A 17,572-nucleotide genomic window follows, 5' to 3' on the forward strand; every position below is an offset into this window, starting at 1 on the left:
AGAACGGATTTAGTAAATAAGGAGTATTTCGCGTCATTGTTCACCGATCACCATGGAGAGGGTGTCCCTGTCGATTTCTGGCAAGATTCGTTTATTTTTAAATTCAATTACTCCTTTTCATCATGTTCAGAGATCCGTTCCCAATTGAAAAGTTCGAGAACGACAACACTTTCGGCAACCGAGAAAGTATCTTTCTGGTACATTAATTTATTAATATAAACTCTTAGAACACCGTCACGTGGTAGGGAAAGAAGATCCGTTTCAAAGATTGGCATATACTCACACGTTACAGAGCCAAAGGTGATTTTCAGTGTATCCCTTCTTGAGAAAGGGCATAATCTTATGATTGAACCTGCCTTTCTGTTGCCAAAATTAATTATATTGTGTATTTTATTGCTTTAGTTCCTCCTTGATTTCAATTCTATCGATCATAAAATCCTAATATTTTATTCAATTTAGGCGAACACGAGACTATCATGATCCTCAAGCTCCTCGGGACTCCCTTGACTTTGTAATTAAAACTACTCATGTTCCATGGAAATTCAACGCGAGCAAAAATGAGGTTCTTGTCCAGGTAAGGATCGCTGAGAACCTCCGTTTTTAAAATATTTTTGTAGCGAGAAACGTTGGGAATTGACACTGGACGAAAGCTGAAGAACCGCACTGTTGAAGAAAAACTGGCCTTCGATCCTGCTGACCCGCCGATAAGGAACGCGATCTGCAAATAGAAATAAAAATTACTGCCCGACAAATACTGATGCGCGAGATTCGCTCCTCCTTGTTTGTTGAGCACTTGGTGAAACTTCAAATGCCGAAATAAGACATATTGAGATCGCGATAAGGGTTACTGTTCATGAAAAACAAGTGGCAAACAGCAAGGATGGAAATCAACTCATCCGGGGTCATCATGGAGCAAATACGAACAGGGGATACGTGCGAAAAGTTGACGGAGGCTTTTACAGTCTTTAAACATGATTTAAGCAATAAAATCAGATAGATTATGGCTCGATATTTGTTTTTGTTTGGGTTTTCTTTGAATTTATTGCAATCATTTTCACTTTTATTGAATGTTTTCATATGAACTGCACCAGATGATGATATCATTAAAATATTCTACGCTTTACAAATTGTTTTCGGTGGCTTCTTTGAATGAAATGGGCTTTTCATAGTTAAAAAATCTCCCAATTTTTTATAGATATAGTTTTTAGAACTTTTCCTACTTGCTGAAGGCTCGGAGTTTATGTATTTCATCGTTTTTCCGAGGGAAGTTGCTTCTTGGAATCTTATGGAGGTTACCGTAATATTTCTTGTGCTCGATATTAGAATTCCCTTCAACCTCTCCTGCAGCTGAGGATATGAAAAAGATCGGTTCGGAACTCATTGCTCAGGAAGCAATAAATAATCGGATCGACGCAGCCAGCCACTTCGAGAAAATATGCAAATCGCTTTCTATGTTTTAGACAAACCTTGACCCATCAACTGGAAAACTACTTGAACCATATTCAGAAATCTACTGCAGCTCCATTCGGTCTTCCAAGCTGTCAAATGGGATCATTAAAATTCTAATCATTTGGCATAAAGTTGAGAAAAGTAGATCCCTGTCTAGCATAAAGACGATCTTTGACGTGTGATATGGCATCCATGCGATAATATAACTGACCATCAGAGCTTTTAACGGGCTATATAATTGAATTATTAAAATAGTCGATTATTCCTGTTTTATGAACTTTGAACGGCCTTGCCTATGAGCAGCTTTAAAATACCCTGTTGAGCGGTTGCAGATTTCAAGTTGACTTTTTTCATATGCCTCGTTATTTTCAAATACACTTCGAAAAAAGCTCAATCGTGAAGTCTATTGGCCGAATATACCTGTTGAATATGAAGTGATGATAATTAAAAGAGGGACAAAGAAAAGAAAGACGCTTCTTGCTATTCTCCATTCTAGCACCCAATCCTCGGGCCCACAGAATGATAGCGTTGTGAAAGGCTCTCCATTTGTTGATAGCTTCATGTTCGGCACATCGAGTTCTATTTGTTTGACTCCAATGGCTGTCGGTAAGGCACTTGCAATTGACAACATCCAGCTTTTTAATGGTTCGAATGTTGTAGTTTATATTCGAAGTACCAACATTTTTACAGAAGAATCTCACAATTACAGACGATGTCACATCGACAATTTGCTTCAAAGCGAATCAATATTGAATTGAGATTTGAACCCTTCCTAAGTGCGATAAATGCTCTGTGATGCGGTAGTCTTTGAGTCTATAAACCGCAAGGTAAATGGGTCAGTTACATTTGAGCTCTAAAGAGTCGGATCTAACCTTGTTTTTGAAGCCAACTACAGTCATAAAGCGATCGATTCCTAAAAGGCACAGGAGCAAAGAAGTTTCACTTGACGCCATGTCTTCCATGTAAAAGGATAATTTACACATTAACCGTCTTGAAGATAAAGTCAAGGCTTATATAAAATGCAGTCAACTTACCCGTGCTGCCAGTAGGGTGTCGAGTGAATGGAAATCTGACAAAAGGGTGAAAGAAATAAGTTTAAAGGCAATCAAGGAACCCGTGTGTGACGTGAATAGCTATTGGAATCAAGGAAGAGTAATAAGATAGCTTCTCAAAGTTATAACTTATAAGGGTCAGGTCAATCATTGTCCATTGATGAACTTAATTTTCCAATAAGTTCACCAGCCAGTCTCAAAAACCTGTCTAATATTGATTCATTTTTTGGTTTTAAATATCAGACCATCCTAATTATGTCGACAAAGCGAGGCATTTAACATTGATTGAATCCTTCTCTGAATGAAGGAATCGTTTAATGATGAATATAAACCCTCTTCCCTGAGCAGGCAGGACAATCAGCTGAAATAAAATATTCGATATGCTCATGCAAAGAAGCAACGATGCTGTCGGGTTCGCTTTCTTCTTCGATCGCCCGACGAAAAGGACGATGATGACCAAAGTGTTTCCAATAATCCCTTGAGTTAACTTTTAGGTCTCATGCTAGATAAATACGACGCAAACGATGATTTTCTCTTATTGTGAGATAATATTGACTAACATCAATATATACCAGCCATTACAGATCTACCTTGAATAAATGCGATTGACAAGACGGTTATTATCCATCTGGAATCGTTTCCCGTATCTTCGTCTTTTTATTATTGAAAAATGATGATTTTCTCTGAGAAAAACTTCTTGTCAGTCTCTTTGTTGTTTTCAATTTTTCCTTCTGAAATAAGCGTGGAATTCGCGCAGGGATTTTGAAATACTCCGTCGCCATTTCCGGACATGGAAAAAAGGCCCGAAATGTGTTGCTAAAAAAGGGATGATCTTTCTTCTACCGCTGGTTTATCTGGCATTTGCTGTAACACAACAAGTCAGTTCGGTACAAGAGCGCCGCTATATTTCTATTCTTTTTAATCGCAAAAAAGGCCAGCTGACACCCAGCCTCTATCTTTTTTCGTTTTATATATCTACCGTCGACAGGATTCAGGGCGGGTTCACTGACAAATAGGAACACGTGGAGGTCTATTTATACCACGGAACATTCATTACAAATGCTATAGGCTCAATTCACTGGATAGTGACCTCGACAGCAGACTGTCGACAGAAGACAAATGGTGATGAGCATCTATTTTAGCTGGTGCTTACGGTATTAGAGATCCGATGTTAAACAGAATGAAAAATTAGCATTTAGCGAATCTTTTTCAGAAATATATCCGCTTTATACTCGAAAGTGAATCTGGCAAGTACAATACTAGTGACAGCACTTTGCAGGCATTCATTTTTTACTGTGTAGCTCATCATGTATTTCGATAATTTCTTGTCATCGTTATGTCAAATAGGTTCTCTTTGAGTATCGTTGTCTCACCTCAAACGTATGAATATTCATCTTATACAGTTATACTCGGCGCAAAAACGTATAAAAATGCGTATTAGACTATTTGTTTTTACTCTATGGCATAGAGTCTCTATGCAAAGGTTATAGAAGGTGGGGAGTAGTAGGAGGGGTTTAATTAAAATCTCGCGGTTAAAATTATTGACGAGTAATGGAGTTACCGATAGATCCACTTCAAAGCATCTAGGATTAATTAACTAAACTCGAGGATAAATTCCATTAAAAATTCAAAAGACGATTTAATTGCATGAAAACTTTTGAGGCGATCCTTCGAGAAAAAAAAATAAGAGAAATGAATGCAATTAAAATGCATTAATTCTCGCAGCTTCTCATTTCTAAAAGGCACATAAAATTTGCATCAAATATTGAAATGATCATCCTTCCTTCATTTGATTTATTTCCTCCTGTCTGTTTATAAATTTAAGTCTCAGTCTGAAAAAAGAAAAAGCAACTAAAATCTCTTACTTTTCATTCTCACAGAAAAAAAATGATTTTTCTCTGGAGTGACAAGCAAGATCTTGTGTTTAAATCCAGGATAATTGAACGCTTCAACGAGTAATCTTCTCTATGCACTGACTGTGGTAAATGTCTTGCGTACGTCTTGCAGGCTGTGACAGCAAATTTAGAAGTGATGAGTCGGAAAATTGAAAACGAAATCTAAGAAAATGAAGACTTCAAGATATGAATGACATATCCAAGGATTTGAAGATTCGCCAAAATGGCACTTTTGTTGTAATTTTGATGATTTTTGTGATTTGAGATTATGTCTCTACTATTGGCACTTTTAATAGCTAAAAATACGGCAGTGCGCTTAATATTGTAAACTTATATATTTAATTTGCAAGAGTGGTATATAGACGAATACAAACCTACTGCAAATATATTCTCCTCGTTGATCGCAAATCGGTTTTGCTTTGCAGACTGAAGATTCCCGTTGACGTGCCCTGTCATACTTATTCTGCCAACTTGACAAAATAATATGGATATTTTTATAAGGCATCAATTCTGAATTACTAAATATGAACTTATAAAGCTACTATCATTTTTATGAAAACCACGTGAAAGTTACGCCCTGGTTTTATGTGGCTAGGAATGGTAATAAATTGATAAAGGCTGTGTTGCAACCGGCTTGTATCGTGTGAGAATCAACCAACTCCCCAGCAACGGCGGTTGTAAATAAAGTTTACAGTAATTTTTATACGGTCAGCACTCGTGAGAGTCTCAGCATCTGGTATATAACCGACAGCCTGTCGGCTACAGTTATACTTTACAAAAAGTATCATTCTGAGCAAGAATAAAATTATGAAGCTTTTTGTCCCTCTTTTAGTATCGCTCTCATCAGCGGAAACCGATTGTAATAAAGTTCGCCGATACCTGTACCCTGATGAAGGGGACTGTCCGAAAGAGATGAAATGCTCCGAGGAGTTCGCTTGTGCTGTAGACAAGGACGATTGCGACTTGTATCAGTGCGTCAGTGCCACTGGTTGCCCCCCTGGCACGACTTATTCCGTCTTCAATCCACAAGCAAGTGCTGACGATGGCGCTGATCACGAGATCAACGGCTTGGAAGGCTACTACTGCAATCCTGAAGGAGCTTTAACTTGCTCATACGACACCGATGGAAATTTTTACATCGATGTGGTCGTCGATAACAAGAAACCCTGGATCGGTGCGCCTCAAGATGACGACGAAAAGCGAAAAGTTACGCTTATTTCCAAGACCAAACACGATCAACACGTTGAGGGAACAGCGTTCAAACAATTCCACGACAGCGAATGCGTCGGAGAGGAGATCGAGGATGGAACAAAAGTCCATTTTCGCAAAAGTGCAAACGATCCAAATTGCCAAGATGAATTCGACTTTGGCCACATCTACAGTGAAATCAACGGCTTCACTTACGTTGTCGACTTCTTCATCGGTAATTAAAGCTTTAATGATTTATCTTACTGCTCATTTTTAGGATTCGATGATTACTGGCACATTAACGAGTTTGGAGAGGAACGAATCCTTAAAGGCGGTGTTTCGAACCAATTTCAGTGCCGATTGAAAGCTTCTGACCACGGCTGGGTCGACCCGAATCCTTCATCGAATAGAACCTACAATTATGTCGAGTATAACGGTCAGATCCCGTTCACCTTCAAAGCATACGTCGATCGAGACTTTTCGGAGGAGTACGACGGAAGTGTTATCGAACTAGGTGACGAGTACGAAAATGATGGTATCTTTGTCGAAGCTAAGCATGGGGCCGGTGATGGCTTGGAGGAACACATTATGCATCTCAGGTAAAATTCAATAATGGTTACTTCAAATTTTTTATCTACGTTGCCAGAGAATGCACAAGCCACAACTATCTCAAAATCGGTGAAAGCGACGATGGCACTCCGATCTTCGAAGACACTCCCTCAGGAACTTTCGCCTTTTTGAATGATGGCTGCATGGACAACAACATAGTCACCTACTCCCAAAAGAATGACAGAACCGAATGGACAAATGATGTAAAGACTTTTGTGAAGGATCAATTCAAGTTGCAAGTCGATGCAGCTGCAGGAGGAAACGGCGCCAAGGTTAATTCTGAAAAAATCTCATAATTTATCCTTTTTAGATCACATACTCATGTGAGATGGTTCTCTGTCCGCTCGATATTTTCAAAGGTTCCACGTCTCCCGGAGAACCTTGCCATTTGAACACCAAATGTTCAAACCGATACGACAATCTCTTCTCCGCTCGACATGCTAGAACCTCCCCCGCCAAGAACGACGATGTTCTGATCAAAACAGTTTATGAAGAAGGAGTCATCATCACAAATAGCGCCGAAATCGGGAATTTTGCTCTTGGCCTTGCCGTGGCGAGTCTTCTACTTCTTGCGCTCTGAAAAAACACTTATTTACGTGGACTTTACAAAGTTTATTCGATATTTTTTTTCTGGAAAGTCAGCTACTTATCCTTCCAAATATAATCATCAAGCACAAATCTTATTTTAAATATACAATCAATCGATAAACAAAAGGCACATCTTGCTGTCACATTTAGTTAGATATTATGAGTAAATTGCGCGAGCTTCCGCTTTTGTCTGAATAACAGTTTGATTTGCCACTCCTTCGAAGTCAAGTATGCGTAGCATAATTCTTTGTCTTTGTCAAACATACATATGACAAGATTTTGTTGCTTTGGTGACTCTGCGAGAACGAATTGATGAGTAAGTGCACTTTTATTGATAGTTTTCACACAACAAAGAAACGTTAGCTACAATGTTTTGTTTGAACTTTTCAAAAAGATTGTGAATTGTGGAGTTGCGAAGATATATTTGGAGCAGCGACGAAAGATTGTGAGGTGGGGAATTCCGTCGAAAGGGAATCAGGAATTGTCTGCGAAGTTAAGATCTAAACGTGGACTTGTTGTAGCCGGGAGTGAAGACGGTGTAGAAGCCGTTGTTTTCGTATTTTCCCGACGATGCCCATCTTAAAACGAAGATTTAGGGTTGATGATCTTTTTTAACCGACAGGATTAAATCAACAATCTGCTGAAAATAGCGAGCGATCTAAAAATAGGCGTTGTTCAAATTTGTATGGGGCCATATTTTTCTTTCACACTACCAAAGCTTGGGAGCTGCGATAACTCGAGGTCTGAGACAGATCTGAGTTCTCTATTTTTTCAACTTTCAACAACTGTCTAGTTTTGCTGAGACCGGCTGAATTTGAACTTGGTGATAAAATTTAATTTACAAGATCGAAGGCCAAAAATTGATTAATTAACGCAGTAGACCGCTGTCCAACTCTAACCCTAAACCCTAACCCAACCCTAACCCAACCCTAACCCATTGGGATTGATTTGTACTTACGGTATATTTTTGAGTACGAGCTCTTCTAAGGACTGAGTTTGATTATCTTCTCTTTCCATTATTCTGTTGTAGAAAAAAAAATCTATCTGTTTCTTCGTTTGATTTTTCAAAAGGGTAGATTTTTTAAAAGCTTGAAAACTATCTTTTCAAGGGTGGTGGAGATGAGGGTGACTGCCGCTACAGCTAGTCGCGTCGCGCCCTTTTATTCCATCGCCCGTGGGGCGCTCGATCACGCTCGCGCCATTTTAGGCAGCAAGCGAGATCTGCGTTAGTTACGAAATATTCGTTAAATAAAAACATTGCTATTACATCGAACCGCCAGGTCGACCCAATTTTTGAAATTTTGTCTTTTGGAGATTTTTCAAAAATATTTATTTTTCTGAATTTCAATAACAAAAATTGGCTACTGTTATTGAAACACCGGAAATAAAATCTACTCAAGCTAGTTTATGAAAATATACTCCGCATGAAAGCTTCATATCTACAATTTTTATTTATGAAATGATGCATCAGAAACAGAAGACATTCTTTTGGTAATTTTCTTATTCTTCCTCTTTTCCGAAACCATGATCCAGACCAATGTTCCAGAGCAGCCAAGAAGCATCACGGACGCAATGAGAATAAAAAAGATTATCACCTTTGCAGTCTCTTTAGTGATTTTGTGACGGACGTAGGGATCGATGCCCCTCATGATGTTCTTTATGGGGTCACTAAGTTCTCGTTACTCATACAGTGAGGTGCTGACTGTACTACCCGAATCTCCAGTCGCCAATCGTTCTGTTTCTAAAGTATCCATTTGGGGATAAATGAAGGGAAGCAAGGATTTTTTCCTGATACGTTCGCGAAACAAGAATTTCTTGAGCCTTTTTTCTTGAGACAACAGTTTTCTCCGTAGGTCGGGGCTTTTCCGTCGTCGACTTTTTTGTTGGATTTGTAAGAAATATTACCGTCCTATGTCCTATTCATTTGCTCGGATTCTTAGCGGATCATTAGCTCGTAAAATGATCATGGAAATCCAAATCCTGTGACGCTGCCTCCAGTTTGCGAGTAGTCGTTAAATGAGTAACGCTGGTTGGCAACACAGTTCCTCTTCCTATTCTAGTGGAAAAGTGGACAGGTTTATCGTTATGCACTTCTTTCATTTGAATAGTTGAGCTCGGCAAATTTGTATTGGCAGCGATTTCACCCCCGTTGACAGAACTTTCGATGGTAGGAGTATTCGTAGGAGTTGGAACGTCTTAAGAAGCTTTGGGAAGAAGACATTATTGTTCGTTGTTTTTAAATGAAGCTTTCCTTTAGCTGATATTGGAATAACATGCTGGGCAAATACGGTCTCGTTTTTCGCCATCATCTTCGTTTGTCTAAAGTGATAAGTTCAACTGGTCGATATAGGTCAGTCCAGTACACGCCCTTATAACAAAGGCTTGTAAATTCATTAATAGCTCATAAAGATCTTTCTGCGGAGGATTTTCCCGTGGGTTCTTTTTGGCACGATTAACTCGATTGTTTTTGGACCCAACAGAACGCTAGGCTGTTTTCATGCTTTTCTTGCTTGTCGAAAGTTTTAAGGGCATGTTATTTTCGTCATTTCAAAGCACATGCATGGGATGGGTTGGGCTGCTGACGCAAATTTAAGCGAAGTGTTTTTGGCTATTCGTTGACTAATTACGTAAGTATCATAAACATGAAAACTTTTCTTTTTCCTTGAAACTGATATGAGCATAATAGATGCCTATCTTTAGTCAATAATCCGTCTAAAAATAGCGTCATAAAACCGGTACCTCAATCCAATTCGGGAAGGCATGAGAGTATCTGGTGTTATCCACGTAAGAAGTCGTCCTTGAGGATCGAATTTGATGAGGATGCATCTTTTCGATAAAACTTCTAAAAGAACACTCGTTCAGAAAGTATATATCAGCAATCACGTGGCTCAACAGCTGCGTATTTGCTTTTAATGATTAGCTTGGACTGCAGCCAAGTCTATCTGGCCCTTGTGGGCCAGGTTATTGAGCACATGCATCTCGCCATCGCTGAAATCCCTCTGGACTACATCACCTGAGACATCAGTGGTCAGACAAATCTCTTCGTGGCTTGACCCAGCGACATTTTCCGCCACGCAGAGTATATTCAACGTGCCTAATCATAATTTAAACGAGACAGGAAGTGATTGTTTACCCTCGAAGAAATCAATTTTAGCGAAGCTCGCAATTGAATCATTTCGTTTATCAAACATTGTAGATTCTAGCGTTTTCCATCCGGACGTCGAGTTTCCACTCAATTTGCCGTACCATTTGATGGAGGGAAGCGGGATACCCACGGCGGATGTCTGAAGGACTAGAATTTGCTCACGATTAAAGAGCACCACATCGAGGACAGCTGGAAAAGCGCATTTATCGCCCGTATCATCCTAAATACAAGTTAATTAGAGAAAAACAGCAAGAAATCAACCTGAAGAGTGTCTTCGATTTCCAAGTCTACCATCGAGACTCCGCGAATTATGTCAGGTGTCCAGCATTTTACATCTTTAAAAATAGTTTTTTTTTAGAAAAAAGGTCCTTCGAGTTGACCAGACTTGAGTTCAATCGAGTAACTATTGCGTAAGCAAGTGTTTTGATAATGTCGGGTTAGAAGTCAAGAGAGGTCAGTAATCTGGCGATTATTCAAGTCAAGCAAGTTCAAAATAATAATTTCGACAAACTAAGCTTGAAATCCTTCTATATCCATAAACCACTTGTTTCGATTCCGCCAGGCTCTGAAGGAAATCATGCTGCAAGCGCAGCTCCAAGGATTGCCAGAGAGGTCGATGTAAGGTCGAAATTTGGACTTGTAGTAAAAAGCACTTTATTGGCTTCATAAAACGCATCGAATCATCTGGAAGCGACGTTTTAGAATTCGCTTTTTATGAAACCGGCACCGGAACCAGCTTGAATGGGCCACCGTTAGTTCGTTGTCACGGAGAAACATCTGAGTCAGCTTCGGACAGGACAGAAATACCTGACGTCGAGTTCATCAATCATGTGGCCATAAAACACTTTACCTCGGGAGAAAGAGTCGTGATTTGATTCAAGGACAGATCCAGGAATGCCAGGTTCTGATTGTTAGCAAACAAGTTTGTAGGGATCGTTTTGATTCGATTATTGCTTAGATCTTTGGGGGATATTTTTAGAGTGAAAGATAAAAATAACAATTTACCAAGTGATGAAAGCAGAGTATTATCTCGGAAAATAGTAACGGGGAGTGAATGAAGATTCATATTCGCCATTTGAATCGAAGTGATTTCAGTGAGATTCCTGAAGAGATCTTCGTCCACGTCGCCGATCCAGTTTTGCGAAAGCGATACTTATCGAAAGTCTGAAAGAAGAACCCTTTGAAAGGGGTCTTTTGAGTGCAGATTTGCTTTGACTCTATCCTGAAATCAAATGAGCCATGCAAGTCAGGTCGCCAGGCTCGATGTATTTCAAGTCGTTGGAAGATAGGTCGACCTCTGTAATACTACAGAGATTCGAAATATCAGACAAGTTCTGTAGATCGTTTTTTGATGCATACAATCTGTCCAAATTCAGTGGGAGATGCTTGAAAAATGAAGATTTTAGGCCCATATCTTTCGAAGATACCGATAATTTTACACGCGAAACAATTATATTTCGACATCATTCCTGTAACGTCCAGAGCTCTTATCCACTCTGGAAAAGGTTTCTCTACTTGATCATAGGCCGTACAATTGACGAGGCCATTTTCTTCATCATAATCGCAGCATTTTGACGAAGAGATTAAAATAAAGAGAAAAAACGAAAAATCTTTCTTTTTCATTTTGAGTGTATGGAATAATCCTGGAATGAAAAAAAATAAGAATGAGAAGAAATTTCCTCCTGCTGTGCGGGATATCACTTCACTATGCCTTAACCTTTCGTAATCGGCGATTTGTCAAATTCTGTCAAATCTGACTGTAGACCTTGTCGTCTGAGAGAATCTCTTGCGAATGACCTTATTTAACAAAAAAGAAGTGACAAGAGAATTTGATTTAGCGTTCTTTTTTTATTTTTCTTATACAGATTATTGTCCTAAAGTGTTGAAGAGAAGTAGGCTAGATTTTTCCTTTATCAGTTTCGGGATTTATGTGACTGAAAAATCCTCGGATTGCTCTGACTTTATTTGATTCTAAAAATTTCCTTTGATAGAAAAGATATTTTTAGGAACCAATTCTTGTAAGAAAACGACGAGCACCATCACTCCAACTTGAAACAAACTCCAATTTGTTATCATGTCTGATTGATGCTCTTGCGAAATTTCGTCCCCGTGATGGAAGATTTTCATCTGAAAGAAAGCTAGAAAACGCTCCTAAAAAAATGAAAACCTGTTGGATAGTTCGCCAGGCGCTGAACATTTTGACTCGCAGTCCTGCCACCAGATCGTCGAATTTTCTTACAAGTTCGAGGAGTTCCATTTCTTCTTCGGCGTTTTCGCTTGCGCTTTCCATGACTTCTGCGTTTGGAAGCGTCATTTTCTTACCAAACGGTGACTTAACAGAAATAAGATGATAAAATTAGCACCATGCTCACTTTTCCAGGAGTAAATACTATCATAATTTCAACGCCGATTTCCGCTGCTGCGAAGCCTCCATTGACGTTGAAGAGACACATGTTTACGTAACCGTCTCGAGGGAGCGCTTCCAGTTTCATGTCACCTCTGGATTTATCGCCAGTTGGGTTTATTTTGCCAATGATTCTGTTCTCGTCGTCTTTAATAATCGCAGAGGGATGAATGTCGTCGTCGAGGGAGCTAATTTTGATCACGGAGGTATAGTTCTGCTCCATGTAAAAATTGAAACAGTTCAAGCTTCGATGTCGAACTTCGAGCCAAAAGTTGTGAAAAATGAACTGTCGGTCTTCCGTAAGAATATCGAACTCCTCGATAGGCACCGCTTTAGGTGGACCTTTCGCTAATTTTAAGCTCTTATGGACGACTATTTTACCTTTGAATGCGCTATCAACAAGACTCGTTGCTCCGAATTTCTGTCCCATCTTCTGATTCTTAATCGCCTGTTTTTGTTGCTCTTTGCGGTGTCTTTTCGCATCAAACATGCCTTGAGAAGCAATCATGCTTATGAAACACAAGAAAATCTTCATTTTGGGATTTTTTGCAAAGAAAAAATTTCAGGTAGTGGGAAAAATTTCTTGATCGGACATCTGCAATGACTCTCATATTGAATTTTGTTCGATTGATGATGTTTATTAACAGTGAAATAGAAGAAAAGATGGATTTTCATTGATGTAAATTTTGCATGTTGCTGTTTGTAGACATTGCCACCGAAAACCTACTGTCGGCGATACGCTCTCCTGGAACCAAAAGACTGTTCGTCGAATTTAGAAATCCATCGTTATTGGAGCGATCCGTGATTGTCCGTGTACGAGTTCGTCGTTCCGGAACAGGCGTCTTCTGCAATCTTTCCACGAAACCTAGATTTCCCTGCGATTCCAAAATTGAAGTCCCATCAGCTTGAACTTCGATGATCCCGGTAGATTCAATAAAGCTCGGTGGCTCTCCTTCCGATTGAATGTAATTCGGAGGCTTGTAATCATCATTCACGGGAATACCGATTCGAAGACCTGAACAAATATTGTCAGCACGTAGCGCATGCTCACCCATTTATTCTTCATGAAAGATGCGTAACTTGCAACATGCCAAGAGAGGGTACATATTTTCGAGTTCACTAACTGACTGAAAAAAGCTGCCCTTGATCAACTGGATGATACAAATATTTGACTGAAATTATTGCTGAATAATTGAATAATTTTATGGAAGTTAACATGCGTTTTATGGGAGAAAGAGCGCAAATTCGTAAAGATAAAGAAAGTAATAACCGATAAAAAACTTTTTTTGTTAAATCCTGAAATAAAATTCGAGCAAATTACCGGTTCCAATCGTCGGAGGCGGCGCTTCAGGGTCATCGATCGCCATCCTCTTGAAAACTTCTGCATTCGATTCTAGGATGTTCTCATACGTCGGAGGCTTTGGCCCTGTATCTTCTCGGCCTTCCGTATTTGTTTCTTCATCCCATAGACCTGGGCTGAATTTTGCTCGTACGTAAAGGAGGGAAAGAAGTGTGAGTCCAAGGCTCACGAGGAAGATGCCTTTTCGTAGGCTTTTGTTATCTTCTAAAGCTTTTATTGGTGAAAGACTTTATAATTCTCCGCCTTACCTGTTTCTGTTAGCTCAAAAGCGGCGATCAGTATGAAAATTACAGAAACATGGAGGGAGTAGACGAAAGATTTGATTCGCGGCGAGGTCTCTGCGCTCAAGCTCAAGCACATTCACAAAAATAATTTTTTCTAGCTAAAGAAAATTTCTGCTTTTCGTTCGCTTTTCTCGATATTTACTCTAATTCGGAAGAGTGGATTTGAATTTTTTCTTTTTTCACTGGGAGGAAAACACGACTTGACGTCATGCGCAAACAATAGTCGAGCTTTTGGGAAATTTCCAGCGTTTCTCATTTTATTGTGCGATGTGGTCTTTACGAGAATTGTGGGTGGGTAAAGTTGAACTCAGCAGTCTAGGTCTGATTTTACGAGACATTATTTGTCAATTAGTATTCTTCTTATCAAACTTGCAAAAGTTAATCGGATACTGAGCAAACTTGAAAGACAGGTGCACGATGCACCAGTCCGTAAACGCCGTTCCAGATGAGCATAAACATGTCTTATCGACCGATCTTTTACGACCGGCACGGTAACTGGAGCGGAATTCGAACCAACTGGTCAGCCACTTGAGGGCTAGCAAAACCTTCATAAGCGAGCTCGATTCTGCTTTCCTCATCAAATCATCAACTTCCTCTACTACAACAAGCAAAAACAGAGAGTAAAACAGAAAAAAAACACAAAAACTCCAAAATGAATATCTTCGGCCTCTTTTTCACTTGCGCCTATGCTCTCGACGACATGCTCCTTGTCATGATGATGCAACAGCAACAACAAGTTGCTCCTCATCAGTCAAACCAGATGAACAATCTTCTCCCGCTTTTGCTCCTCGATTCTGGCAACTCGACTGACAACTCTCTCGCCCTTATGATGATGATGATGCAAGGCGGTAGCACTAGCGACATGAACTCGATCCTTCCTCTTCTCCTTCTCTCCGACGACGATGGAAGTAGCGACGGAATCGACTTCACCAGCTTCTTCCTTTACTCGTCGATGCTCCAAACTGACTGCGAGACCTCAACTGATGACCAGTTTGCTTCCATGCTCCCTCTTATGCTTCTCGGTGGCGACGATGACTCCTCTTCTGACCTCATGCTCATGCTTATGATGCAATCTATGGGCAACTCACCAGTTGGCATGGACAACATTCTTCCCATGATGTTCCTCTTCGACGATGACAACAACTCTACTGACTCTGTTCTCCTCATGGTTCTTCTCAACTCGATGACTGGCGGCCTCAACACCCAGCAAGGATTCGACAACAACTTCAACATGATGCTTCCTCTCCTTCTCATGGACGATTCCGATGATGACAGTTCCATTGACATGCTCGTTCTCATGATGGCCATGCAGTCCCAAGCTCCTGGTTCTGCTTTTGGCACTGATATGATGCTCCCTCTCCTCCTCATGGACGACGACAGCGACAACGAGACTCTCCTCTTCTTCATGATGATGAACCAGGGCAAAACCGTCTGCGAGCCCGCTTACGTTGAACCTGTCTACGTCGAACCCGTTGTTCCTGAGCCACAAGTCCAGACCGTTTACCGAACCTGGCGAGTCAACGCTGACGGCACGCGAGAACTCATCGACGAAACCTCCTAAGCAACCTTACTTTCGAATTTCATTTTCATTCACTGATGAAGTCAACTGTTCGACTTTATTTATTTCTTTATTTCTTCTTTGTTTTCCTATTGCCACTTCATTCGATACTTTCACCATACAATTCAGAATAAATAAAAACATAAAAAATCATTTTCAGATTAATTTATTTTGCATGCTTTTCCAATAGAATATGTACAGAATTATGAGAAATAGATGATTGTTCAGAGATGAACTCAAAAAGTAAACATCAGGAGGCTTACCAAGCTGAATCCAAGCGCAAATGTTCCACTTCCGGTGTCGGCTGCATCGGAGAAGAGAATGACTCCCTCCTCTTGGAACGTTTTGATCGGAACCTTATCGTCATTTCTTGCGAGAGACTTTTTCGCGTATCTGCTGTGGAAGAGATTGTCGTATCGATTCGGGCACACTTCGGACAAGTGACAGGGTGATCCAGGGTTAGTTTTCCCGAAGACATCAAGAGGGCAGAGGACCATGTCGCAGGAGTATTTGATCTATAAAGTTATGAGCTCTTTATCGACTCTGAGAGACTTTACCTTCCATGCGCCGTTGAGATCCATCACTTTCAAATTGAATTGATCATTCACGTATGTGTTGGCCTTTGATGTCCACTCACTTCGTGAGGATTTTTGTGAGTAGTAAAAGATTTCGTTGTCGATGCAGCCATCATTTAAAAAGGCGAAGGTTCCAGAGGGAGTGTCCTCGAAGATGGGATTGCCAGCATCGTCTTCGCCGATTTTTTGAAAGTTGTTGCTTGTGCATTCTCTAGAATCAAATGAAAATTAAAACCAAACTGGAATTGAATTTTACCTGAGATGCATGATGTGAGACTCGAGCTCGCTTACATCGCTAGCGTAGTGTTTAGCTTCCACAAAGAGTCCGTTGTTTCTGCTATCATCGTCAAGTTCGATAATTCCTCCTTTGTACTCTTCCGAAAATTCTTGATCGACGAATGCGGTTAATGAGAAGGGGATGTCACCATCATATTCAAACCAATCGTAATCTCTGCTGGATTCTGGATTTGGATCAATCCAGCCATTGTCAGACGCTTTCAAGCGGCACTGGAATTGGTTGGAAACGCCGCCTCGAAGAATTCCTTCGTAACCAAACTCGTTTACAACCCAGTAATCGTCAAATCCTAATAAATTTGGTAAAATTTTCAACGACTCGTCAAGTAATTACCGATGTAAAAGTCGACAATGTAGGTCAAGCCATTAATTTCACTGAAAATGTGGCTGAAGTCGAATTCATCCTTGCACAATGGATCGTTGACATGTTTCGTGAATCGGACTTTACTTCCACCTTGGATCTCTTCGCCGACACATGTGCTGTCGTGGAATTGTTTGAAAGGAGTGTTGGGTACGTGCAGATCGTGTTTAGTTTTAGAGATGAGTGTAACTTTGCGTTTTTCATCGTCATCGTCAGGTCCGTCGATCCATGGTTGCCTGTTTTTGACGACAGCATCGATGTAGAAGTTTCCATCGTTGTCGAAACCGCAGGTGAGTCCATCAGGGTCGCAAAAATAGCCTTCAACATCGTTCGATTCGTGTCCAGATCCACTACCAGTGCTTCCTTGAGGATTGAAGACAGCGTAGGTAGTGCCAGTTGGACAATTACTAGCAGAAACGCATTTGTACAAGTCACAAGAGTCCTTGTCCACAGAGCAAGCGTATTCGCCTGAACATTTCATCTCATTTGGGCAGTCGGCTGCATCTGGGTATAGGAAGCGTCGGACTTTGTTGCAGTCGGTTTCAGCTGAGGAAAGTGTCGCAAGAAGCGGAATAAAAAGCTTCATTTTATTTTTGTTCTGTTCTCTTTCAGAATGAGAAACTGAGGGCTCACCGTCGTTTATATTCACTTTGTTAGTGTTTATTCTCTCCTTATCACCTCCGGTGGTGCATCAAAAAAGGGAAAACATTATTTGTTTTAATAATTCCAGCGGTCATAGGAAATGTTGAAAATGCAGTCAATTAGTAGCCTGTTGCAATTCTCAGTAGATTTCGAACCATGAACTCTCCT

The 17,572-nt window shown here is 40.3% G+C and overlaps 6 protein-coding genes and 1 long non-coding RNA gene across 9 annotated transcripts in view; 3 read left to right on the forward strand and 4 right to left on the reverse strand.

Annotated features, from left to right (window-relative positions):
* The window catches only part of LOC145701357 (eukaryotic initiation factor 4A-I-like), a 68,325-nt gene that overhangs the window by 30,365 nt on the left and 20,388 nt on the right, over positions 1-17,572 (forward strand). The window lies entirely within an intron of this gene.
* Positions 37-1,088, forward strand: LOC145710851 (protein CFAP276-like). Its single transcript, XM_081788557.1, has 5 exons — positions 37-186; positions 228-300; positions 460-574; positions 618-702; positions 836-1,088. The coding sequence occupies exons 1-5, from the start codon at positions 123-125 to the stop codon at positions 967-969; spliced, it is 471 nt and encodes a 156-aa protein (XP_081644683.1). The 5' UTR covers positions 37-122; the 3' UTR covers positions 970-1,088.
* On the forward strand, positions 5,184-6,865 carry LOC145711095 (uncharacterized). Its single transcript, XM_081788823.1, has 4 exons — positions 5,184-5,819; positions 5,862-6,183; positions 6,231-6,465; positions 6,504-6,865. Exons 1-4 carry the CDS (start codon positions 5,204-5,206, stop codon positions 6,771-6,773), a joined length of 1,443 nt encoding a protein of 480 aa, XP_081644949.1. The 5' UTR covers positions 5,184-5,203; the 3' UTR covers positions 6,774-6,865.
* LOC145711096 (uncharacterized) lies at positions 7,095-7,927 on the reverse strand. The gene is made up of 2 exons (XR_014135120.1): positions 7,740-7,927; positions 7,095-7,359 (listed from the first exon to the last, which is right to left on the reverse strand). It is a non-coding gene; the product is annotated as an uncharacterized LOC145711096 (long non-coding RNA).
* On the reverse strand, positions 11,144-12,838 carry LOC145701884 (uncharacterized). The gene is made up of 5 exons (XM_081779102.1): positions 12,712-12,838; positions 12,299-12,672; positions 12,094-12,258; positions 11,937-12,053; positions 11,144-11,311 (listed from the first exon to the last, which is right to left on the reverse strand). Exons 1-5 carry the CDS (start codon positions 12,836-12,838, stop codon positions 11,144-11,146), a joined length of 951 nt encoding a protein of 316 aa, XP_081635228.1.
* Positions 12,959-14,249, reverse strand: LOC145709196 (uncharacterized). 2 transcript variants are annotated; one of them, XM_081786880.1, is made up of 3 exons: positions 13,939-14,249; positions 13,652-13,900; positions 12,959-13,345 (listed from the first exon to the last, which is right to left on the reverse strand). In XM_081786880.1, the coding sequence occupies exons 1-3, from the start codon at positions 14,048-14,050 to the stop codon at positions 13,002-13,004; spliced, it is 705 nt and encodes a 234-aa protein (XP_081643006.1). In that variant the 5' UTR covers positions 14,051-14,249; the 3' UTR covers positions 12,959-13,001. The 2 variants fall into 2 exon arrangements, with proteins under 2 accessions (XP_081643006.1, XP_081643013.1); XM_081786887.1 differs by having other exon boundaries at positions 13,652-13,894; positions 13,939-14,244.
* LOC145699800 (uncharacterized) lies at positions 15,689-17,382 on the reverse strand. Its single transcript, XM_081777063.1, has 4 exons — positions 16,736-17,382; positions 16,364-16,691; positions 16,090-16,318; positions 15,689-16,047 (listed from the first exon to the last, which is right to left on the reverse strand). Exons 1-4 carry the CDS (start codon positions 17,346-17,348, stop codon positions 15,769-15,771), a joined length of 1,449 nt encoding a protein of 482 aa, XP_081633189.1. The 5' UTR covers positions 17,349-17,382; the 3' UTR covers positions 15,689-15,768.

This window comes from Oikopleura dioica, chromosome 1 (genome assembly GCF_907165135.1).
Source record: "Oikopleura dioica chromosome 1, OKI2018_I68_1.0, whole genome shotgun sequence".
NCBI classification, from domain to species: Eukaryota; Metazoa; Chordata; class Appendicularia; order Copelata; family Oikopleuridae; genus Oikopleura; species Oikopleura dioica.